A 26,085-nucleotide genomic window follows, 5' to 3' on the forward strand; every position below is an offset into this window, starting at 1 on the left:
TCACTACTTCAACTCAAATGGAGTAAGTTCACATTACTCATGTAGATTCGTTTTTTTAAACTCTTGTTTTTATTTATTTAGGCAATAAATAAATAAATAAATAAATAAATAAATAAATAAATATTTTGTCTTTGTAATCTGTCATGAATTTTGATAAAAATAAAATATTAAAATATGAATATTAATATGAATATCAAACTCTCAAAAAATGGATTTTTGCAATCGGTTTCCTCAAACGGTTTGTGTTGCCTTCACATATTGGGTTTTACAGTACTCAGTTGGTTTGAGTTCTCTTCATTTATCAGGTTTTACAGTGCTCAAATTGCTTCATTTAGTCAAATGGATTAAGTTCACAGTACTCATTAGGATTAGTTTTTGAACCTAAATGGTTTTGTTGCAATCGGTTTCCTGAAATGGTTTAAGTTACCTTAACCTTTTGGGTTTTACAGTGTAATAATGATAAGAATTAACAATAGCTTTTTCTTAAAATGAAAACTTAAGAGATAAATCTTTTGTTTTTTAACTGCTTGTTTTGAATAAGCAGTGGGAAACGAAAAATATATATATATAGATTATCATTTCATGAGTGAACAATACGTCACATTAAACTAAATATGCATCTAAGATGAAAGATGACACATTTAAAATGTAAGTTAAAAGAGCAAATGACAGTATTTTAATGCTGGGCTTGGGGCCAGATTTTCTTAGAATACTAAACTATAACAAATGACATTTAATATACAGTGCTCAACATAAAAGAGTACACTCCATTTTGAAAATGAATATTTGTATCTATTTCTCAGTGAATATAGCTCACATATTATGCATTTGAACAAAACAGATTTTTAAACATATTTTTATTTAAATAATATTTTAGTTATTAAGTGTTGTTAGAAATAGAAAGATAATACATTTAAATTCACGCTAAATATTGCAAAAAAAAAAAATGACAAACTTCACAACTTCAATAAAAACATTTATCAACCCAGGCTCATTTTGAAAACGCACCCCTATATACATTTCTGAAGAGCGCCAAATACGTCCCTGGAAGTACGTTTTATTGCAGTTTTTATTTTAATGAATCTGCCAGAGGCCGCTGTGTACATTTTTTCAGAACTCAAAATTCTCTTCTAGCATAAATTTACCAGGGGGTGTTGTCGACTATCTGACTGACTGACCCACCCACATACTACTTCCTCATCGTACAGATCATTATATTGCTTAATTACGTCACCTGCCAATAATCTTTACTCATACTCTTAACTCAGCTCTTTGGGTAATTATGAATTTAGAAGGTAATGTCCAAACACATCTTGATATAAGTTCACATTGTTGTTGCAGATAACACTTCTACACTTTAGATTTTTACTGGAAATAGTAAACCATCCGGGAACCTTTGGCAGACTCTTCAACATACTATGATCTGAGACATACTAATTCTTTTTTCAAAGACTATTTAAGATGGATTGTATGCGAATTAAGATGCAGCAATAGTGTTTTCATAAGCACCGGTCAACCAGCGACCCCCCCCCCCTCCCCCCCTAAACCCAACCTTAGGTGTTTTTTAAAACAATCCAAAAAAAGGAAAGCCCTCTCGGACGACTGATTTTAACCACGTTTTCTGATTTTACCACATTCTCACCCTGTTGTTTACTTTTTTATTTAATTTTTTGGTTTTTAATGTTGTCTTACCTGCTTTCTGGAACCGTTCTTTGTTTGACTCAAACTCCGTCATCACGGTCAACTCCGCTCTGTGTCTAAAATCCTCCAACGTTCGCCGTGAGATACTGGACAAACTGGTAACAGCGAAAAGCTGTCCATACAGAGGTAAGTGGTGAGCTGGTAAGCGCGAGAAAGATAGATGTCATACCGCCCTGTAGCGTTCGTTTAAAAGACAAAATGCAGCCATACATACCTCTGGCTACGCAATTTGCGATCTCCAGAAATGTATGTAGGGGTACGTTTTCAGAATGAGCCTATGTTGGAAGTATGTATATATGTATATGTATACAAATATTACATTTGCCACACTTGTAAAATGCTGGAAAATTTAGATAATGCATGTTGGAAGTGCTTGAAACAGCTTAAATTTGACTTTGTAAACAGTGTAAGAAACCCTGCTTTCAGTGTAGTGTTTCTTATCTGTAGCTCTGACTGCGTCTGTTTTGTATCACAGTCTCCAAGCCTTCCTATACGGATCTTTATCTGACACGCTATTAGTAATCATTCATCCTGTTGTTTAAAGTGGAGATGTAAACTCCGGACTCCTAGATATGCTCACGGTATCCCAATTTGTCAGTCTCCATGAGGAGGTTCCTGTGCTGTGAGCTGATCTTGAGAGCATTCAGAAGCCCTGTATATTCTTATCGGTTCAATCTATTTCTGGATCTGCTCTGGTCTACTGTACTCGCTTGTGCTTTAGCAGGTGTGTTGGCACAGGTCTCGCTCGTGCAAACTGGCATCTCAGCAATGGCTCAATTCCAGCACAGGTTGTTCCTCTAGTTGTCTATCTATCTGCTTCTCCTCCACCCTCACAGGCCTGCTGCTCCCTCTACAGTACCTACTGTATAGAAAATCCTCATACTACTTTTCTCGCATTACACCCTGCTTTTAAAAGACCTTTGGGATAAAGTTTTTAAAAGGCACAGATTAGGAGAAGGCTACAAAAACATTTTAAAAACTGGCAAAGTGGTTTGGAAGGTGATTTAATTTCAGGCTGTATGACAAATAAAGTCATTATATATATAAGGGGTGTGATGATTTTCTATAGGCTTTGTAAACCGCCTCTCCACAGCCCACTGCTGTTGCTGCTGCATGAGATGTTTCATGTTTGTAACCATGTTGGTTTGTTAAAAAAGGCAATCATCTTAGTGTATATATTTGTGATTAATCTCAAATTCATGAGACCATTAAGGCAAGAAAAGTGTATTTTTTGTATATTGTTTATGAAATATACACATTTCTTACATGCTCACCGGACCATGCTTATGTTACAATTGGCAACATATTTAATTACAGTTTGTGTCTTATTTTAAATATGTTGTAGGGGAGACACAGTGGCTCAGTGGTCAGCACTGTCACCCCACTGCAAGAAGGTCGCTGGTTTAATTCACGGAGTTTGCATTACAATTTGTGTGGAGTTTGCATGTTCTCACCGTGTTGGCATGGGGGTGCTCCAGTTTGCCCCACAGTCCAAAAACATGCACTATAGGTGAATTGGATGAACTAAATTGGCTGTAGTATATGTGTGAGTGTCTATGGCTCTTTCCCAGTACTGGATTGCAGCTGGAAGGGCATCTGCTGCGTAAAGCATATGCTCGATAAGTTGGCGGTTCATTCTGCTGTGGCAACCCCATATTAATAAAGGGGTTTTTCATTGTTTATCTAGAGTGCTTGTTGACAATCCATCAGTTTGCAATTATATTTTATTATAATCTTTTTTGAAATGGAGTACAAACACTCTTTTTATTTATTTATTTATTTATTTATTTATTTGTTGGTTGGTTGGTTTGCTCGTTGGTTTGTTGGTTGGTTGGTTGGTTCGCTCCTTGGTTAGTTGGTTCGTTTGTTTGTTGGTTGGTTCGTTTGTTGGTTTATTCGTTCGTTCGTTGACCAGGTTTGTTCGTTAATTATGTAAAATATATGTTTGAATTTCCATGTTTAAATAAATTCTTATTTTATTTTAATATTCATATTTAAAAATTTTATTTTTATTAGTTTGCTCATTCATTTATTCATTTCCTAAGTAAATTTGTAAAATAAATGTTTGAATTTCCATGTATAGATACATTAATTTCATTATATATTTTAATATATATTTTTATTTTATTTTTTATTAATGTTCACAAAATATTTATTTATTTATTTATTTATTTATTTATTTATTTATTTATTCCTTGCCTAAATAAAAAAAACAATACCCAAGCTCTCCTGTCTCAAAAAAAATAAATATATTTTAAATGCTTAAATACAGTATGTGCATATATAAATTACAGATATTTGATTTTAAATTGTTAATTAATTTATTAATCAGCACTTATATTTGAATCATGATTATGAACTACATTGCAAACACTATTATTAGGTTAATTAAATAATTTCCTTTTTTTAAAATCTAAAATACCTGCTTAGTAAATTATAAAAATCAAATCACACTTAGGATGCCTTGTAAAGATAAGAAATGTTTAGGATGATTTGTTTTTCAATAATTTAACAGTATCATCAGTTTACACATTTTTACATCCATTACCCCCTTTCCCTTCCCCTCCCCAACAGCGGCAGTCACAGTAAACGGATGTTGCTATCATAAATCCAGTAATTGCAGATAAATAATATAAACTCAACCAATAAAAAGCACACATATATAAAAATAGTAAAAATGATGGAATAAAAAAAAAATAACACAATAATAATAATACATAAATAAATCAAATTGGATAATTACACTTTCACAGGGCGCCTCACCACAGAGATCTTATTCATACAAATAATTTTCCCATCTTTTCTTATAAACATCCAATTTATCAAGTATCATTTTTTCCTTTGCTTCCCCAATTCCGTAACCCATTCTTGAAATAAATGTATAGGATGGTTTTATAACTATTCACTTATCTTTCTCTCTAGAAAACAATACAATTTTCTTCCTTTTTATCAATGTTCTGAAAGGTGGGCTTTATCAGGTTCAGATTTCATTCACAGTATTCTGATCCTTTCCCCATGCTACAGATGGTTTGTGTGCAAGCGAATGCAGGTGGGGTGTGGGGAGATGATATAATGTGGGCAGCCATGCATAAGCGCCACCACTGTCAGCATGTGCAGCGCGTGTGCTTTTGTTCATTAACTCTCCTGCGCCTCCATCTCCAGAGAGCGCCAGCGCCTCCCCCTCGACCTGCACCTCCTTACCATTTTACTTCACCGTGGCCTTTAAACAAGCAGGGTCGCCTCCGAAAGCCCTCACATCAGCACTGACCCCTCTGTCGCAACAGAAACCCCCTCTATCCCTCTACACGCTCCAATGATGGATTGAGCTGCCGAACGGCCGGGTGTGAGGAGAGCGAGAGGTTTCATTAGTGTCCCTCTAAAGAGCCCAGCTAGATTTATTCCATAAATAATGGCCTCGGGGGACGCCTGTCTCTGACGGCATTTCAGTACAATCCACACTTGGCATGAGTGTGTGTGTATATATAGATATGTATATTAGAATTTGACACTGACACTGTTGCTCTAAATTAGCCCAGCCTCGTTATTTCCGTCTTTCAGAGTCTTTTATTTATTTATTCCTGACTTTTTGATGGGAGGTAACAAAGCTTTCTTTGGCTTAGGGAAGTAGGCGACCACCTAGAACACCCTTCGCTAAAGATATTAAGTTTATATAGACCATTTCAATGTGGCGATATCATTGGCCCATTAACATTTCCAGCTTGTTATCAAACTATTTCATAACTGTAACAAGAGGCAATGCAATCATTACTTAATTAATGTTATTCATTTAAAACAGCTTAATTAATGTTCAACCCAAGCTCATTCTGGAAACGTAGCCCCGCGGACGTTTCTGGAGACCGTGGTTTACGTGGCTGGAGGTACCTATGGCTGCATTTAGTTTGTTTTTTCGAACTAACGCTAGGGGGCGGTGTGACGCCGCTCCGCTCCTCCTCTTCGCGCTCGCCGGCTGACAGCTTGCCTCTGTGTGGAGGGCTTTTCCGCTGTAACCAGTTTGTCCGCTTAGCTCGCAGCGTTACGTCGGCGGAGCGGAGGCCCGGAGGAGGAGGAGCCGGCCACGGGAACGACCGGGATCGAGTCCGGGGAAGAGCGGTTCCAGAAATCAAGTAAGAGGAAAAACAGAATCCAAAAAATAAGGGCGAGAACGCGGCGAGATCCGAAAATGCGGTCAAAATCAAAGACAAGGGCTTTTGCTTTTTTTTCTTCTGGACGGCTTTTGCAAACTGTCGCTTGGGTTTAGGGAAGGAGGAGAAGGAGGAAGAGGAGGGCGGCCAGGTCGGCCAATTGGCCGGCCGCCCGGTCGATCGTTCAGTCGTTCAGCCAGTCAATCGGACGGACGGACGCTTCACAGCGGCCTCTGGCGGCTTTTCACGCGAGAATAGCGTGGGCGTGAACGGCGCACGCTCCCGAGAGGCATCCAAGACGCGAAAAAGCATGCACAGTGGCCTCTCGCGGATTTGGGAAAACAAAAACTGCTCGAATACGTACCTCCCGGGACGTATTTCGCGGTCTGCAGAAACGTCCGTGGGGCTACGTTTCCACAATGAGCCCGGGTTGTTAATGTTAACTAATGTTAAAACAGCTATCATAACAATATTTATCTCAATATGTGGATCTTTTTGGATTCTCAGAAGCTATAAGAATTAAAAATGTAAGACAGGAAATACATTAGGACCATTGTTATTGTTTACGTTCCTCAAAAATGGTCTATAACTCGACATTACCTAAAATACCAACTTTTGGCATTAAAACTTAAACAGTTGAGTTTAACTTACTCATTGATCAGCAAAAAACATTTAGGCCCAATCCCAATTCTAATTTAATATTTTTATTTATGAATATATTAAAATGTGTTTGTTTATTGTAAAAATTTGTAATAATGACTAAAAATACTAATTTGTGGATCTCCTTACCTTCGGGTGGAGCTTTTCTGCTGTTGTGGCTGGTGTATTCTGGGAAATTTTCTAACTCTTTGGTTTCGAGTGTGGTCCTAAAAAATCTTGCCTTACGCCTTCAAGTTAAAGAGAGTTGGGACACCCCTACCTCTTGTTTTGCGTGTCCCATGAAGGGGTAGGGGTGTCACAATTCTCTTTAGCTTGAAGGCAAGGTGAGGGGAAGAGCTAAGGGGTAAAATTGAGATAGGGCCTTAATTTATATTTGTAGTTCTCTGAATGTAACATTTTAATTTCTTAAATTAAAGATTAAAATTTAGTGCCGCTTGGTATTCTGCCTTGACAATCATGCTGATTGGTCGATATATGTTATATGACAGAAGGTGCTCCTTTTGCTTGTGATGCTAAATTTTGCTGAAGCACAGCAGGACAGAGGCACTACCTGACCCCATCTGATGAAAGAGACAAGTTCAATTAGTAAGAAGAGATTTAAATGCTTATATACATTTTATAGCGCGTTGTCACCTCACAGCAAAAAGGTTGCTGGTTCGAGTCCCGGCTGGGTCAGTTTGCATGTTCTCCCCATGTTAGCGTGGGCTTCCTCCGAGTTTTTCAGTTTACCCTACAGTACAAAAACATGCGATATTGGTCAATTGGGTAAGCTAAAATGTCAATAGTGTATGTGTGTATTACCTGGTTCTCCAGGTAGTGGATTGAGCGTTGGACTAACGACTCTCCTCGTTAAAATTAGAAGTTACGAAGCGCCAACATGGTGTGGCTAAATTTCAATTTTGCTATAAACGCCCCCGGGAGTAAGTAAGTAAAGAATATAAGAGCTGATAAAAATAGTTTAGTCTATTAGCCATTTTAAGTTATCAGTACTTAAACATTTAAGTTATCTGTAATTAAACATTTAAGTTGTCTGTAATTAAACATTTAAGTTAATTCAATGAAGAGAGCACATTTGATCCACTCAATTATTCGAGTTGTCGATTTCCGATTACTCAAACGAACTGAGGGAATCACTTTCCTCAAATCATTTGAGTAGTCTTAACTTATTAGGGTTTAGAGTGTAGCAACCATTTAGCAACACTTCAGTACAACTCAGTAGAGTTAAAAATGATTTGGTTACTCCAAAGAATCCAGAAAAATCTGAATACTTTGGCAACCATCCTATTACAAACAACACATACTGTAGCAATTACATAGCAACACCCTGGCAATCACATAGAGCACTATAGCAACCACATATAAACAACTTGGGAATTACCTAAAAAACCTATAAACTGCATAGTAACATGATAATACACTCAGAATATCTGAACAACCACAAAGCGTCTCACTGGCAACCGTGACATGTTAACTGCTCCCAGAATGCTGCCTCCTAATTTTCTTACTTTCTAAAAGTATGTACTTTTGATTGTGTAAAGCCTGGTTTATACTTCTGCGTCAAGTGATCAGCGTGACCCATGGCGCATGCAGTGTGTGTAGCCGTGCATTTATACTTCTGCTCCCTGTTTGTGTTCCTCTGTAATAACACTTTCGAAACACTATAGCTGGCAGTGAGGTGTATATTTTTCTCTGTGTCTCTTCTCTTCTCTGGTGTTTTGTTTTTTTCTGAACACTTCCTTAATGTACAAGTGACTCAAACTCGCTCATTTTGAGGCAGGAATCGGTGGATACGCAACAATTTTAGTCATAAGGTATACACAAAACAAATGTTTCCATCTGGAGCTCCTTCATGGGACTCCACACTTGTAAACTCTCTCTCCGTCAGACTCTTGTGGCTCTTACCTCTGGCCACACTCGTCATCGCTACCAAGCCGACTAATCAGAGCTTGCGCTACGTTGTTGCGACATGTAGTTACGTTCTTTGAGAGGTGCCGACGGCCGTGGCGAGGGCTATGCGTCCATGCGTAGGCTGCTCCGGAGCATACGTGTGCAGTTGATGCAGAAGTATAAATCAGCCTTAACATGTATTTAGGACATACTACTTCCACCTTAATGGACTGTTTTGTTGCTTAGTTCAGTGTCAATCATCTCAACACATCTTCGGCATTTCTTTTATAATTACCGTGTTGGAGAAGCAGCAGCATGTTCATATTTTTTGTCAGTGAAATCTAATGCATTTTCTATTTGAGCTGATTAATACTATTACCGGGATTTTCATATACATTCACATTGAATAATACAGCATGTGACAATATCAATGTTCCCTTCAAAGCTCGAATTCTGTTTTATAAAGATGACGAGCAATGGACTTCACCCGTTTCGCTTTCAAATGTCTCTTTCTGTTCATGCGTCTCTCAGTCCTTCCCATTCATCTTGTTTGACAAGCTGGAGGGGCCACTTAAAATTCAGGCCAATTAACTCATGATCCCATCCATTTAGCTGTGAGAGGATGAGAGCGATCACTTAAAGAGTGTCACAAAGCCGTGACAAGTGGACATCAGGCCAGCATAATTAATGAATGCAGGCGAGAACCAGATATTATTACAGTGCTTTCCTGTGCCGTAAACACCATAGAAACTGAACTGAACATGTTCAATGCAATGTTCAAGATAATGTTTTCATAATAAGCTAATTTTGATAACTTGGTCCTCCAAAAACGTCTCAGAACACATTAGCAACAACCTGGCAATTGTATAGAACCCTAGCAACTGCATAGTAAGTTGATAATCCACTTAGATTACCTTAGCATCACAAAGCGACTTACTGGCAACAACATAACAACATGTTAAATACTCCCAGAATACCCCGGCTACATCCTGGCAACCATCCAGAAAACCTTAGCAACTAGTAAAATAGCAACTGCATTGTAACAGGCTACAACCTGTTAGAACATCTTAGCAACTTCATAGTAACACCCTGACAACCGCATAGCACCAGGCTAAAACTTCTCAGAACATCTTAGCAACCCCCTAGCAACATTCTGGCAACTGCATAGCAACAATCTAAACATATTAGAACATCTTAGCAACTGCATAGTAACACCATGACAACAGGCTTAGACTTCCCAGAACATCTTAGCCACCACATACCTTGGCAACATCATAACAACATGCTAAAACTAGACAGGCTACCCAGAACCCTAACAACTGCATTGTAACATAACAATCTACTCAGAATACCTTAGCAACCACAAAGCAAGTAACTGGCAACCACATAACAACATGTTAAAATCTCCCAGAACACTGTAGCAACCACATAGCAACATTCTGACAACTGCATAGCAACAAGATCAAACATCTCAGAACATCTTAGCAACCACAAAGCTACATACTAGCAACAACATAGTAACAGGCTAAAACATCTCAGAACGTCTTAGCAACCACATAGCAACACCCTGACAACTGCATAGCAACAAGATAAAACATATCAGAACATCTTAGCAACCACATAGCAACACCCTGACAACTGTATAGCAACAAGATAAAACATCTCAGAACATTTAGCAACCACATAGCAACACCCTGACAACTGCATAGCAACAAGATAAAACATCTTAGATCACCTTAGCAACTACATAACAACAACCTGACAACCACATAACAGGCTAAAACATCTTAGAACATCTTTACAACCACATAGCAACAACCTAACTTCAGCATAGCAACAAGATAAAACATCTCAGCGCATCTTAGAAACTACATAGCAACACCCTGGCAACTGCATATCAAAAGGCTTAACATCTTAGCTCATCTTACCAACCACTTTTTTGGCACCTACATAACAACACCTTAGAAACCAACTATGTTAAAGCCATCTTAGCTACACCCCAGCAACACTCTATCCATTCATTCATTAATTTTTCGGCTCAGTCCCTTTGGTAATCAGGGGTCGCCACAGCGGAATAAACTGCGTACTTATCCAGCACATGTTTTGCGCTGCGGATGCCCTTCTAACTGCAACCCATCTCTGGGAAACATTTACACACATTCACACTCATACACTATGGACAATTTAGCTTACCCAATTAACCTGTACCGCATGTTTATGGACTGTGGGGGAAACCGGAGCACCCGGAGGAAACCCACGCCAACACAGGGAGACTAAACACAGAAACGCCAACTGACCCAGCTGAGGCTCGAACCAGTGACCTCTTTGCGGTGAGGCGACAGCACTATCAACTGCGCCACTGCGTCGCCAGCAACCATCCAGAACATGCTAAAACAATTGTATAACCATAGCTTCAATGATTTAGCCCTATATTTAGTAATGAAGCAGTATGGATTCTGCTATTTAGCACGAGTAATGCATAGTCTCATAATTAATGTATAAGATTTGCCTCATCAGGCTAGCTGTATGTGCGTCAGGACCTCTAGGACCCCGCGGTCATGGTGAGTTAGTATCTAGCTATAGTTAAATGACATGCTTAAGCATTGAGGTTAATAATATAAGAGGCCGGAGTCAGCTGTTGATGAGAGGCACAATAATTCTGATGATAATCACAGTAATTACTATCAGGATTATCACTCGATGCATGAGATTGACCTCTGGAGATCAGTGCAGCGCCTGGACTGAAGAGAAGAGCCTGCAGCTCCTCTGAGTTCCCTGATCTAATTGAATGTAAATAGAGGAGGATTTTGCCTACAATTCCCACAATTCCACCACACTGCCTGCAGCTACTGTTGTGTCTTGTTAGAATAAAGAGGAGCATAAATGTTTCACTCACACTTCATGGCTTTCTTCCAAAAATCACTGAGCGTCTCTAATAGACAGTTAATTCTAAGGCATCTTGATTTGTTTTCTACATACAGAAAAGTTCACTCTCAATAAAATGCCTAAATAATAATAATAATAATCATACTAATAATAATAATAATAATAAGAAGAAAAAGAATAAAATAATAATAATGATAATAATAATAATAAGAATAAGAATAATAATAAGAAAAAATAAGAATAATAAGAAGAATAAGAATAATATAATAAACAAATAAAATAAAATAATAATAATAAGCAGTGCTGTGGCACGGTGAGTAGCACAATCGCCACACAGCAAGAAGGTCGCTGGTTCGAGCCCTGGCTAGTTCAGTTGGCATTTCTGTTTGGTCTTTACATGTTCTCCCTGTGTTTGCGTGGGTTTCCTCTGGGTGCTACGCTTTCCCCCACAGTTCAAAGATATGCGCTATTGGTGAACTAGGTAAGCTAAATTGTCCGTAGTCTATGTGTGTGAATGGATGTTTCCCAGTGTTGGGTTGCGCTGTGTAAAATATATGCTGGATAAGTTGGCGGTTCAATGAAAATAATAATAATAAAAAAATAAAATAATAATAATAATAATAAAATAATAATACTAATCATACTAATAATAATAGTATTAATAACAACAATAATAATAATAATAATAATAATAATAATAATAATAATAATAATTATTATTATTATTATTATTATTATTATTATTATTATTAATAATAATAATAATAGTAATGATACTAATAATAAATATAATAACAAAAATGATGATGATGATAATAATAATAATAATAAAAATAATAATAATAATGATAAAACATTATAATAATAATAATAATAATGCTAATAATAATAAGGATACTAATAATAATAGTAATAATAGTAATAATAAAATAATAATAATAATAATAATAATAATTATTATTATTATTATTATTATAAAAAATATATATATAATAATAATAATAATAATAATATTTCAAATAATAATAATAATAATAATGATACTACTACTACTAATAATAATAATGATGATAATAATAATATTAACAATAATAATAATAATGATAATACTACTACTACTACTACAACTACTACTACTACTACTACTACTACTACTACTACTAATAATAATAATAATAATAACAATAATTATAATACTATAATTTTATCATAATATTTATTATTTTTATATTATTATTAATTATGTTATTAAAATTTTTGTTTTATATATTTTGTGTATATTTTATACATTTTGTTTATATATATATATATATATATATATATATATATATATATATATATATATATATATATATATATATATATAAATATATATATACATACATATATAAATATAAAGACATTTTGTAATATCATATAATAAAACATGACAAATTGCATAACTAAAAAGGATATTCAATTGCAAATGATACATATTTTTATATTTTGTTATAACATAATAAATCCTGTTATAACATTTTCATTATATTCAATATAATAATACAATATAAATAAATTATATATTATTAATTTTAATAATATAATGACTTATGTAAATAATGTGTTTTATTATAAATATTATACCTTATAATAAAATCTATTATAATACTATAAAATATGAAAATATATTTTTTAGTAATTATGCTTGTCATGAAAGCACGCTGGACAACGGAATTGAGGATCCCTGTGCAGTATTTATTAAGAACGGCAGTCAGGCAGGCAACGGTCAAACACAGGAGCAAACAGTATCATACAGGGCAGTCCAATAGAGTTGTCAAGTCACAGGCATATACAGTAGATCAGTTCGGGTGGCGAACAGCAAAACCAGTAAACAAGGCAAGGGTCAAGAAACACAGCAAGAGAAAAACAAGACAAGGTAAATGCTTTGTAATGTTAAAGGTTAACAAGACTCAGCAAAGTGTGTGGAAATGAGAGGTGTCTTCATAGTCCAGGTAATAAATCAATGATGAGCTTCAGCTGTGTGTGCCATCAGGGAAAATTGGAACAGGTGTGTGGGAGTTTCATGACAGGATTTGTAGTCCATTTGGTGGCAGATTTGCGGTTCTCTAGCAATCCGCAGTATAGCTAAATCGCTGGTGACTTTTACAATGCATATACTACTTTTTTGACATTTTTGTTTATATTTTTGTTTATATGAGTCTGTAAAAATGGCATCTTCCTAGGTTTTTGGCATCTTACAATGCTATTGACTGTTGAACATTCAAAACTTGTGTGTTGTCCAATTACATCAATCCCTTGCTTCCCGGTCCCGTGTTTCCTGCTTTGGCTGGCATTATTAATTTCTGAGGGCACCCTGGAGCCTGTAAGCACACAATGCTCGGTGCTATAAATGGATACACAGCCCACTTTAGTCTTAATTGAGTCTGATGATCTTCTGCATACGCTCCACATCCACAAGATTTCTCGCAACACAATTATTCAGTGGCCTGATAATGCACATTATTTATGTAATATTTACAGAATGAGTCAACACAGTCAAAACTGACCCTAATTACACATATGGTCCAATATTTTCTGTGGCGCATCATGTTTTGAATTGTATATAATTGTTCAGTTGGCGTTTCTGTGTGGAGTTTGCATGTTCTCCCTGTCTTTGCGTGGGTTTTGCTCTGGTTTCTTTCCACAGTCCAAAGACATGCGCTATAGGTGAAGTGAATTAGCTAAATTGTCCATAGTGTATGAGTGTGAGAGTGTATGGTTATTTCCCAGTACTAGGTTGCAGCTGAAAGGGCATGTGCTGCGTAAAACATATGCTTGAATAGTTGACGGTTCATTCCACTGTGGTGACCCCTGATTATTAAAGGGTCTAAGCCGAAGGAAAATAAATGAATGAGTTATATATTTGCTAGGTTTGGTAACAGTAATTTCTCCTGAAATTGCCCCTATATGAACTCTCCGTTTATTTTACACAGACTAATTTAGATCCCAAAATAAATCCTTCTCAGCCCAGTAAATTAACTCATAATAGCTCATTAGGAATTCCAGATCCTGACTGTAGTAAACAACTTCATTAGCGGCAGATCTGTTGACATCCTTTAGAAAGGGGGTTTGTGCAGAACCTCATAAATCAGTGATTAATTTTTAAACCCTTCCCAAAACCTAAACCATGTCTGAAGTATGAATACAAAAGAGGCTGAGAGATGTCAGTCAAGCTGAGGTGTTTAATTAGAAGAAAACACTGGGCCAGAGCTTGACTTCTGCTGATTTAAATATGAATAACCTCATGTTCAGCTACAGCTCATATGTGGAGAAATCAGAAGCATGCAGTCTGAATTGACATATGATCAGGACTAAAATGTGAATGAACTAATTAAAGCATCCCAATGCATAACAGAGTACAGGTATGTCAGATGTTTGGTGGATAAACTAAACCACTTGCACTATCCGCTTGTTAAGTCGTGACGTGTGAAATACTGTTTCCCTGGTCAAAGCCGCTACTTATATGAATTGAGAAAATATTAAGACCACTTTTTTGTCCTATCACACATTAAAGTCAGTTTTATATAAAACCATGGTGTACACTACAGTCTCTGGACATGCTGCGTCACAGACATCAATATTTTAACAAGTTATAAAAAATGTATCACTTTCTGACCATCTGATATTAGGCATGAACATATATATGTATATATATTGTGATCGCGATGATCGAAAGTATTACATCACTTTGTAAATCTTTATTAGTACCATTTGTTGAGTCTCCATACAGTTTGATAGAGCACTTGGATCCGGAGGCCACTTCGCATAACGTCACACTTGACAAGTGGATGTAGTATACTCTACTTTTCTACATCCATGGAACATGAATAAAATGTTACTTTATATGTTATTCAACAAGCATTTATTTATTTATTTATTTATTTATTTATTTATTTATTTATTTATTTATTTATTTATTTATTTATTTATTTATTTATTTATTTATTTATTTATTTATTTATTTATTTATTTATTTATTTATTTATTTATTTATTTATTTTTATTTATTTATTTTCTTGTTATTTAATTTTATTTATTTATTATTTTATTATTTTGTTAATTATTTTAATTTAATTTAATTTAATTTAATTTAATTTAATTTAATTTAATTTAATTTAATTTAATTTAATACTGCAGGGAAATTTATTTCAAAAGTTTAAAAAAATTGTATTAACATTTTATAATAATACTATGTTTTATCAAATAATTATAAATCATAGGGTATATTATTATTATTATTATTATTATTATTATTATCATCGTCGTCGTTGTTGTTGTTGTTGTTGTTGTTGTTGATGATGATAATATTGTTGTTATAAGAACATCATTATAGTCCACAACAGCATTTATGGACTAAAACAACATAATAATAATTATTATTAACATATAATAATTACATAACAACAACAACAACAACAACAACAACAACAACAACAACAACAACATAATAATAATAATAATAAAACTAATAATAAAAATAATAATAATAATAATAATAATAATAATAATAATAATAATAATAATAATAATAATGATAATTATTATTATTATTATAATTTTAATAAAAAAAATATTATTATTAATCTTGTTATTATTATTAGTAGTAGTGGTAGTAGTAGCATTAGTAGTAGTAGTATTTTAATACCTGTCAAAACTTCCAAAACCACAGATATTTTCAATTTATATGTTTATATTATACAAAATAGAGCTATTTTTTTTACAGTTTAGCACATGTAAAATAAACTACTGTATATACTGTAGTATTCAAGCTGTATGCAAAATACAGAAGTAATTCAAATAGTTTGATCTAATATAGCTCATTAGCACAATAATACAGCATATATGAAGCAGATATATACCATATCTCTACGTCTGAACTGCTTATCTGTCATGCTCCCTTCCTCTCATTATGCAAGTAAATCTGCTTTAATCTGCAGCATATGTGAAGATTGCTGAGCAATTAAAGGGAAGTGTGACAGAGACATCAGTGTAGTAAGCGACCCAGCCTCAATGGAAATACATGAAAGTTATATTGTTGCAAATTTTGAAATAGGTTGCTCCGGTGACATTTGCTTGCAGCTTTTGTTGACAAATCCTCTAGAGGGTGCTGTGTACATTTCTGCGAATCTGTGATTCAGCTATATACGTTTTCCCATACATGTAACCACGGACTTACATAGTAGGACAAACAAATACTATGGAGGTCGATGGTTACAGGTTTTCTCTCATTATTCTGGCATTTAGCAAATGTATATGATTTAGGCAATCCTAATGGATCTAAAATAGTAAACAATTAGTATGATTTACCTTTTAAAAACAATGGTTGTGTTCTTTTTTTTAGAGTGTATGTAAATTTCTGGTTTCAACTGTATTTCCAAAATGTAACTCTGTAAATGTAGTTTCCCAAAAATGCCTGTATTTCCAATGAGCCTGTGTTGGTAGTAAACCTCTATTGTGTGTGTGTGGTACAGCAGTGGAAGTGTCAAGGCCTGCCTCTTGCTTTCTGTTTTGGGCTGAAACTGAGCGCCGCAGAATGTATGAAGAGTGACAGGGAAATTAGACGACAGCCCTCCTGACACAAAGCATCGACTGCAGGCTCAATCGGCCTCAGGCTTTCATTTCTCCCAGCGCCGCAGGAGTGAAATGGTGTCACCCAGAAATGTCTGAGGATGTTCTGGGTGCTCGCTCAAGGTTGTTTCAAGGACAATGGTGGAGTTCAGCTGGAGTTTCTGGTGTTCAGAATGACATTATTAGGCTGTCGGGTACACTGTTAGACATTTCAAAGGGTTTTTACAGTAACTTACTGGCAACACTGTTGCCAGTAAGTTACTGTATTTTAGATTTACAGTATACAACTGTAAATCCGTTTACAGCATGTTACCGTAGTGTCTGAAAATGGTTAACTACTGTAAAAACCTAAATTAACAGTTAGCTACTGTAAACCTTTTATTTTGTCCTAAATATTTTATAATATAATTTTATTAATATTATTTTAATACTATAGACCTAAAAAAGACACAATTACAAAATATTAACAAAATAAACACTCTTTATTTAAAACATTGGAGATGCCTTAAACAAGCTTAAAAATATGTAAAAACATTACATTTCAATCATTCAAAATATTTTATTTTAAGAAAAAAAACATTGAAAATGACAAAGCACATTAACATACATGTACAAAACTAATTTAAGTGTCTGACCTGCATATTGTTGAGAAAAAAAAACAAAACAATTGTACTAAGTACTACAGACATTAAACCAGACACAATTACAAAATATTCCATTCTTTAAAACATTAATAATGCTTAAAGCATTTAAGAAAAATGTGTGAAAATTACATTAAGCAATAAAATCAACACATTAAAAATAAATAAATCAAACAAAGCACTAGAACATGCATGTACAATAAAAATTTAAACTTCTGAATTGCATATTGTTGGAAAAATAAATATTTGTAACTATTAGCCGACTCAGAAACAACCCAACTTTAAAATATTACTAGTTCTGGTGTCAAATGCTCAACAAGGTCTAAATTCACATGTTCAAATGCAATTCATCTTTATTTCTATTGCACTTTTACAATGTAGATCAATGATGTCAAAGCAGCTTAACATAGAAGTTCTTATAAATTGAAGCTGCTTCAGTCCAGTTTTCAGAATTGAAGCAGTAAATGTCACTGCTGAAAGTCCAAACACTGAAGAGCAAATCCACCGATCCACCAATTGTAGCCAAGTGATCCAGTGGCATGGAACAAACTTCACCAACTGACGAAAGTGTAGAATAAAATCCCTTGAGAGATACCAGGCTCAGTTGGGCACGACCAGTTCTCCTCTAGCCAAACTTGTGCAAGGCCGCAGTCTAGGCACCAGAGGCTTGAAAGTTCACCAGCGGGTGGTCAGGCTGGCCCATTGGATCAATGCGGAAACTCATTGATCACGTGTGTCTTTTAGGATTCACTCCTCCATGACCACCACAGCATCTGGTCAGGATTTGGCCCAGTCCAGGATTATGAAGAACTCTGGATAAGGACAAACAGACTAACATAAGCATAGAAGAAGCTTGTTTAAAAAAAATAAATCATATACTGGTTAATTATTTTGAAGCATGGCAGCTAGGTTGGGGTAGTTTTCAGCTGGTACTGAGCAACTGGCTCCTGCTCATAACCTGCTCACTACCATGTTTAAAAGATAACTAACCAGAATGTCCTGTTTATTTTTTTCCCTAACAAGGTTTTGCAAAAACATTGTAGCATTTGTGATGGGTTGATTCACTGCAGGACAGATTAGACTATTTGTTTTATGTATTCCTAATAAACTAAAACTGACTGAATACTGATAAAACTATTGAGAGTGTCTCACCTAATCCAAGTTCTCAGTTAGCTGGTGAAAGAAGGATAACTCACTGTTGTTCATGGTTGTCATTCTCTTCACTACTTCTCCTGCTATCTTCTGGCTCACTCTGGTTGTTGCTGTGCATTTTGTTTCATCCTCTGGAATTATTTATACAAAAAATTGTATTATTTTATTTATTTCAAAATATTTAGGCAACATGAAATGGGGAAAAAGACATTTAATACATAGACAAATGCATGTATCCCAATACTAATTATTGTGTTTTGAAATGTCTGACCCATGACAGACCTCAATCTGCTCAAAAATATTGTAAACAAAGATGAAAAAAAAAAACTACTAAATGGTTTAATAAAAAAGGGAAAACGATTTTTTTATTTAGCTAGCAACTAAACATGTGACACATTTTGTATTAAAAGTAACGTTAATATATTGAGAAACAAATAGATGTACAGTACTTACTGTTGTATGAGGTCCAGTTTGCACAGGCAGGCTCCCAGTATTCTATATTGAGACCATAAAAAAGCCAAAAATACAGATAAGAATACCATGCTACAATCCACAACCTCCACACAACTTTTTTTTATTTGTTTACCTTGGTTGCTTACTGGTCTTGCTTATTTTTTAAGCATAAGGCTGTGCTGATCAAGATGTTCCTCTGAAATGCTGTTTGTTTCTTCAGACAAAACCTGTTGCTGTGCCAGTGCCATATCTAAACAGAAAAAAATATAATGGTAACAATTATGTTAAACCAAATGTCAAGAGTTGTGATAAAAAAATAATTAGCAAACAATAAATAGCAAAAAGGTGGTTATTAGCATAATGCATAGAGGTAAAATTGGTTTTATATTAGCAGATTCAGACTTCCTCCTTAATAATTTAATTTCATAAAAGTATTATTTGCAAACTCTAAATAGTGAAATCATTTTAGCAGCTAATGACTATCAAAGTACAACATGCTCACGGTCAAATAAACAGTGTTAATGTTGATTTCAAGTCATACTGGCATGCTAATTCTGATCGAATATTCAAAGTAACATGGTAAACAGTATAGAGTCTTCTAAATGAACGAATGGGCGAATATAAAACCAACTTTACCTCTATGCATATTGTAACGTTATAGATTTACGTTAACGTTCTTATAGGTTACGTCGCGATGTTATTTTCTCAAGCTAACGTTATAAGTTACTCTAAACCAGAGAAAAATAAGTTCACAACATCTAATATATATAGTATAAATCAATATAAGTTAAACGTTGCACGTTAAAATGAGTTTGAGTCCAATTCAGTATAAACTTAGCTCAGTTTAGCTAACAGTTAACATTACCATTTTAAGATCGCTTCAGCCAATGTTGCCGAGCAAACAAATGCTAATAGAGGTGCTCAAATCAATGTCGAGTGTTGTCAGCACAGACAGACGCGCTTTTACCTGGATTATTTGTTGGTCTTCCATTCATATTCTTCTGGGGGAAAACACTCTCTGCCGGACCGTTGTCTCGTGTTAAGTGTCCTCCAAAACTGTCTGCATACCTCTGGTTCCCTCCTAAACCAAAACCCGCTGCAACACCGGTTCCTATGTAAATAAATAAAAAGATCCCTGCTAAAAAATCCAGCTTAAACCAGCCTTGGCTGGTTGGCTGGTTTTAGCTGGTCAACCAGGCTGGTTTTAGAGGGGTTTTGGCCACTTCCAGGCTGGTTTCCAGCCATTTCCAGCCTGGTCTTAGCTGGTCAGGCTGGAAAATGACCAGCTAAAACCAGCTTGACCAGCCTGGTTTAAGCTGGACATAGCTGGTTTTGGCTGGGCTCCCAGCCTGCTAGGCTGGTCAAGCTGGTTTTAGCTGGTCATCTCCCAGCCTAACCAGCTAAGACCAGGCTGGAAATGGCTGGAAACCAGCCTGGAAATGGCCAAAACCCCTCTAAAACCAGCCTGGTTGACCAGCTAAAACCAGCCAACCAGCCTTGGCTGGTTTAAGCTGGATTTTTCAGCAGGGATATGACGAGAACAATGGCTAATAGTCATAAACAGTCTTATTTAAAGTAATAGTAGTGTTAATGTAATAAATTAAATAAAGGTAACATCTTAATAGATGATATATTTCTCAAATGGGCGAAATAACGCCAAGCCAGAGAAAATAATAATAGCCAACTTTATACTTTACTTTGTTCTATTCTCGTCCACAAAACATTCTGTAAAATGAAACACTGCCTCAGCTTACCAGAGTAAAGTTTGTTAAATCCAGTATGTTCTTCAGGCACACTAATAAATTGTCCTCCAGAATTGCTCCAGGGTCCTCAGGCAAAATGTGGTGCAGAGTAGTCGAATCGCCGCAAGGTGGCGTTGAAGCAGTTGTGGAAAATACAGTATAATACACGAATTTTTACAAATACAGTACATCGCTGTATATGTTGTTCGACGTCACACTAAATTCCCATAATGCAACGGTAAATACAGTTATTTACCGTAAAAGGAATTTGCAGTATTACACTGGGTGAAATACAGTAAATAACTGTGTAATTTACAGAAATGTCTAACAGTGTAGGTCTGAGTCTGACCCTGTGAGTTACTCACTTATAGCGTTAATATAAACACAACATAATCTTTTGTGCTTTTTTTTCTCTCTTCAATAAAAATGATATCAGTGTTTTTTCTGTAATATTGTTTTGAGACTTCTTAGTGCTGTGTCACATGTTTTAATGAAACAGTTCACAATACAGTACTCTGTCATCATTTACTGATTCACATAAGTTTAATGTTAGGCTTACTGAACACAAGTTTTGAATTGTAATTACAAATGTACTTATCATCATCATCATCATTATTATTATATTATATTATATTATATTATATTATATTATATTATATTATATTATATTATATTGTATTGTATTATATTATATTATATTATATTATATTATATTATATTATATTATCAATATATTACATTATTATATTATATTATATTATATTATATTATATTATATTTATTATATATTATCAATATACTACATTATTATATTATATTATATTATATTATATTATATTATATTATATTATATTATATTATATTGTATTATATTATATTATATTATATTATATTATATTATATTATATTATATTATCAATATATTACATTATTATATTATATTATATTATATATTATCAATATATTACATTATTATTATATTATATTATATTATATTATATTATATTATATTATATTATATTATATTATATTATATTATATTATATTATATTATATTATCAATATATTATATTATATTATATTATATTATATTATATTATATTATATTATATTATATTATATTTTATTATATTATATTATATTATATTATATTATATTATAAAATTATTATATTATCAATATATTCATTCATTTTCTTGTTGGCTTAGTCCCTTTATTAATCCGGGGTCGCCACAGCGGAATGAACCGCTAACCTATCCAGCAAGTTTTTACACAGCGGATGCCCTTCCAGCCGCAACCCATCTCTGGGAAACATCCACACACACATTCACATGTTACGGACAATTTAGCCTACCCAATTCACCTGTACCGCATGTCTTTGGACTGTGGGGGAAGCCAAAGCACCCAGAGGAAACACACGCAAAGGCAGGGAGAAAATGCAAACTCCACACAGAAACGCCAACTGAGCCGAAGTTCGAACCAGCGACCCAGCGACCTTCTTGCTGTGAGGCGACAGCACTACCTATTGCGCCACTGCCTCGCCCATTATCAATATATTCTATTCTATTCTATTCTATTCTATTCTATTCTATTCTATTCTATTCTATTCTATTCTATTCTATTCTATTCTTTTCTATTCTGTTCTATTCTATTATTTTTAGGCAAGAAATCTGTGCTTAATTAAAATAATGTTATTATAGTATATTATGTACTAAATCTGTACTCATAAATAATAATAATAATAATAATAATAATAATAATCGTAATTGTTAATTACTAATAATGACAATTGTAAATATTGTAAAAAAAATTAAATATTTGATTGTTATTTGGATTGTCTTGTTGATTTATTTGCTAACTTGTTTTTTTTATAATATTTATTTATTTATTTATTTATTAATTAATTAATTAATTAATTTATTTATTTATTTAATGAATACCCGTTCTTGTTGTTAATTAAATATTAATTTATTTCTTCAGTCTGTTAACTGATGGTAACTCAATGCAATCTGTGTACTGATGTATTCCATGAACAAACTTAATCTTAATTAATAACACAGTGTTAATGAGGACAGTTACTCAGACAGCTGCTGGAAATTGAACTAAAAATTCTTCAATGACTCAATGTTGCTGCCCTTTTTGTCTCTTCTCCCCTATACTTTCCTTCCCTCTTTTTTTTTTTTTTTTTTTTTTTGCTGTGCGCACATCTTCGGTTCCCATTTTTCCTCTTAACATATGTTCCTGTCCCAACATTTCCCAGAAGACACTGCAGTCAGATTCAGCCTGTATAATAAATCCCCCCCTCAGAACATTGGACATATATTCTGCTGTCATTTAGTTTGCTGTGTGATTTTCTGCAGAAGTATATATAGAGTGTGTGTAGAGCTGCAATATCTCTGTGTCCAACTCTACCGCAGCATGTAGTGCTAAAAATAAATATTTTAAAAAAATAACGCTTTTAAAGAAATGGTAAATAAAAATAAATAATTATAAAATAAACACAATGTAAAATAATTTATTCAGCTTCGTTTCAGTTTAATGGTTCAGGTTTACTGAACAGTGAGTGCTAAAATTTAGTTGCAAAATTACTTGTTACTTTACATTTATGTAATTATAGAATCTTAAATCTTTATCTTTACTTAATAATAATGCACTGTATTGATATTGTTTCTGATAAAATAAAATAGTAATGTGAAGTGGATGCTGGCAACAGAGTGCGGATCCAAATGCAGGTTTTATTCAACCGAATGGTCAGGCAAGCAACAGTCAACACAGGAGCAAACAAATGTAAACGGGCAATCCAGAGTCTTGATTATTAAGCAGACGAATGGTCAGTACAGGCAGACAGCAGAAAAAGCATTTGTAGTCCGTAAGGAGGCAGGATTGTAGTCCATGTAAATGTGAATATTCTTTAGCGATCTATGAAGGTTAATAAAAAAAATAATAAAAATAGATTCTTATATGGTTTGGCTGGCTGATTTATTACTTGATTGTTTTATAATAATAATAATAATAATAATACTAACGATAAAACCTTCATTCATTAATTTATTGTCTTTTTGGCTTAGTACCTTTATTAATCTGGGGTCGCCACAGCGGAATGAACCGCTAACTTATCCAGCAAAGGTTTTACACAGCGGATGCTGGGAAACACCCATACACTCTCATACACTACAGACAATTTTAGCTTACCTAATTCACCTGTACCAAATGCAAGCAAGAAGGTCGCTGGTTCGAGCCTTGGCTGGGTCAGTGGGCATTTCCGTGTGGAGTTTGCATGTTCTCCCCGCGTTCGCGTGGGTTTCCCCCAGGTGCTCCGGTTTTCCCCACAGTGCAAAGACATGCGCGATAGGTGAATTGGGTAATCTAAATTGTCTGTAGTGTATTTGTGTGAATTAGAGTTTATGGGTGTTTCCGAGTGATGGGTTGTGGCTGGAAGGGCATCCACTGCGTTAAGCATATGCTGGATAAGTTGGCCGTAAATTCTGCTGTGGTGACCCCTGAACAATAAAAGGGCTAAGCCGAAAATGAATGAATGGATAAATAATAATAATAATAATAATAATAATTATAATAATAATAATAATAATAATAATAATAATAATAATAACAATAATAATAATAGTAATAATAATTAATATTAATAATAATAGCATAGATAATTGTAATAATAACAATGATAATAACACAAAAATATAACGATAATAATAACAACAACAACAAAAAACTTAATCCTAACAATAATACTAACAATAATAATAATAATAATAATAATAATAATAATAATAATAATGATAATAATAATAATAATAATAATAATAATAGCAACAATAATAACAATAATGATGTATAAATGACTCAATAAAATGCACGAACTGTATATTCTGCTGTCATTTATTTTGCTGTTTGATATTCATCAGAAGCATATATATATATAGTGTGTGTGCAGAGGTGCCACAGCTCTGGGTCCAACTTTTTACCGCAGCCTGTGGTGCTGAAAAGAAATCCTTGGAGAAGTGTGAGGTTTGATACAGATGGAGAGAGTGAGAAAGAGCAAGAGAGAAAAGGAAGAGAGGAGAGAGAGAGAGAGAGAGAGAGAGAGAGAGAGAGAGAGAGAGAGAGAGAGAGAACTAGACTCTTAGACATTTACAGCTGAGCACAGGAGATGAGAGACGGCACCGTGATGTTGTTTCTCTATGTGTTTCCCATTTGGATCTTCTCAATAGTTTCTGCCTCATCTTCTGTGTGGACTTTCTTTCCTGGACAATGTAATCGGAGGAAGGAGCCAAACAGAGACACGGAGAAGCGAAACTGAAAAAGCATTGGTAGAAGTGTGTGTGTGAGAGAGAGGACAATGAAAAAGAGAGATAGAGAGATGAGATTGGAGAAACGGAGCGTAGGCAGTCAGGAGTGCTCAGGTGTGGGGATTAAACTATCCGCTCGCTGACGCTTGGATCTGCTGCGGATACATTAGAGAAGTGCTGCTCGTCCGCAAATAGCACAACACGGAGAACTAATGGATCCATGATGAGCTGTCAAACTCCACGCTCAATCTGGCGGACGCTTGAGTAAGAGGAAGACAGAACTGGGCACTTTAGGGTCCTCTGGCCCCCTATATGATGGACAGGTGAGGAGCGAGTAATCTTTTTTTTCTACTAGCTTCAGTGGACAGAAATATTTTACAAGAGGTGTTTGCTAAGACAAGCGTTAGTCTTCAAATCAGCCAACATTTTGTCACTATACTTGCAGTGTGTTCAATTCCCTCTGTGGTAAATGTCATTTTAGGCTTGGAATTGCTTATAGTTAAGTCTGTATGAAATCTAAATGTACATTGTTTGTTTTGCTAGCCCACATTGTTATTTTTTAGGTGTAAAATTAATCAGTGCTAGTTAATCCACAGATTTGTTTTCTTTAGTTTTGGAAATCTTCAATCAAAATTTGAACATTTGTTTCTGTGTTGAAGCGGCGATCCTTATGTTGTCATCCGTTCAACTACAAAATTCTTAACCATGCCCTTTACCGCTAGTTTGCTATGAGGGAATGATGTGCAAAAAGAAAGCCCTATATACATCTGTGGAGATCGTGAATTATGTATCCAGAGGAACGTATAGCTGCATGTTGTCTTTTTAAAACGAACGCTACAGGGTTATATGGCGCCGTTCCTTTTCTCGCTTACTAGCTGACCACTAACTCCCATATGGACGGCTTTTCCAC

At 34.6% G+C, this 26,085-nt stretch overlaps 1 protein-coding gene and 1 long non-coding RNA gene across 3 annotated transcripts in view; one reads left to right on the plus strand and one right to left on the minus strand.

Moving 5' to 3' along the window:
• The window catches only part of kif26ba (kinesin family member 26Ba), a 211,619-nt gene that overhangs the window by 112,501 nt on the left and 73,033 nt on the right, over nucleotides 1-26,085 (plus strand). Inside the window, exon 1 of one of the 2 annotated variants that reach the window (XM_087289704.1) lies at nucleotides 24,810-25,498. The exons of the other annotated variant lie outside the window; for it this stretch is intronic. Within the exon in view, the coding sequence (XP_087145830.1) occupies nucleotides 25,488-25,498 (11 nt within the window). The 5' untranslated portion in view covers nucleotides 24,810-25,487. Of the gene's footprint in view, nucleotides 1-24,809; nucleotides 25,499-26,085 lie in introns of those variants that run through there. 2 annotated transcript variants of the gene reach the window in all.
• Nucleotides 17,347-21,206, minus strand: LOC137488075 (uncharacterized). The gene is made up of 6 exons (XR_015512952.1): nucleotides 20,884-21,206; nucleotides 20,097-20,240; nucleotides 19,263-19,379; nucleotides 19,130-19,171; nucleotides 18,721-18,807; nucleotides 17,347-18,336 (listed from the first exon to the last, which is right to left on the minus strand). It is a non-coding gene; the product is annotated as an uncharacterized LOC137488075 (long non-coding RNA).

Source organism: Danio rerio, chromosome 17 (assembly GCF_052040795.2).
Source record: "Danio rerio strain M-AB ecotype USA chromosome 17, GRCz13ab, whole genome shotgun sequence".
Classification (NCBI taxonomy): Eukaryota; Metazoa; Chordata; class Actinopteri; order Cypriniformes; family Danionidae; genus Danio; species Danio rerio.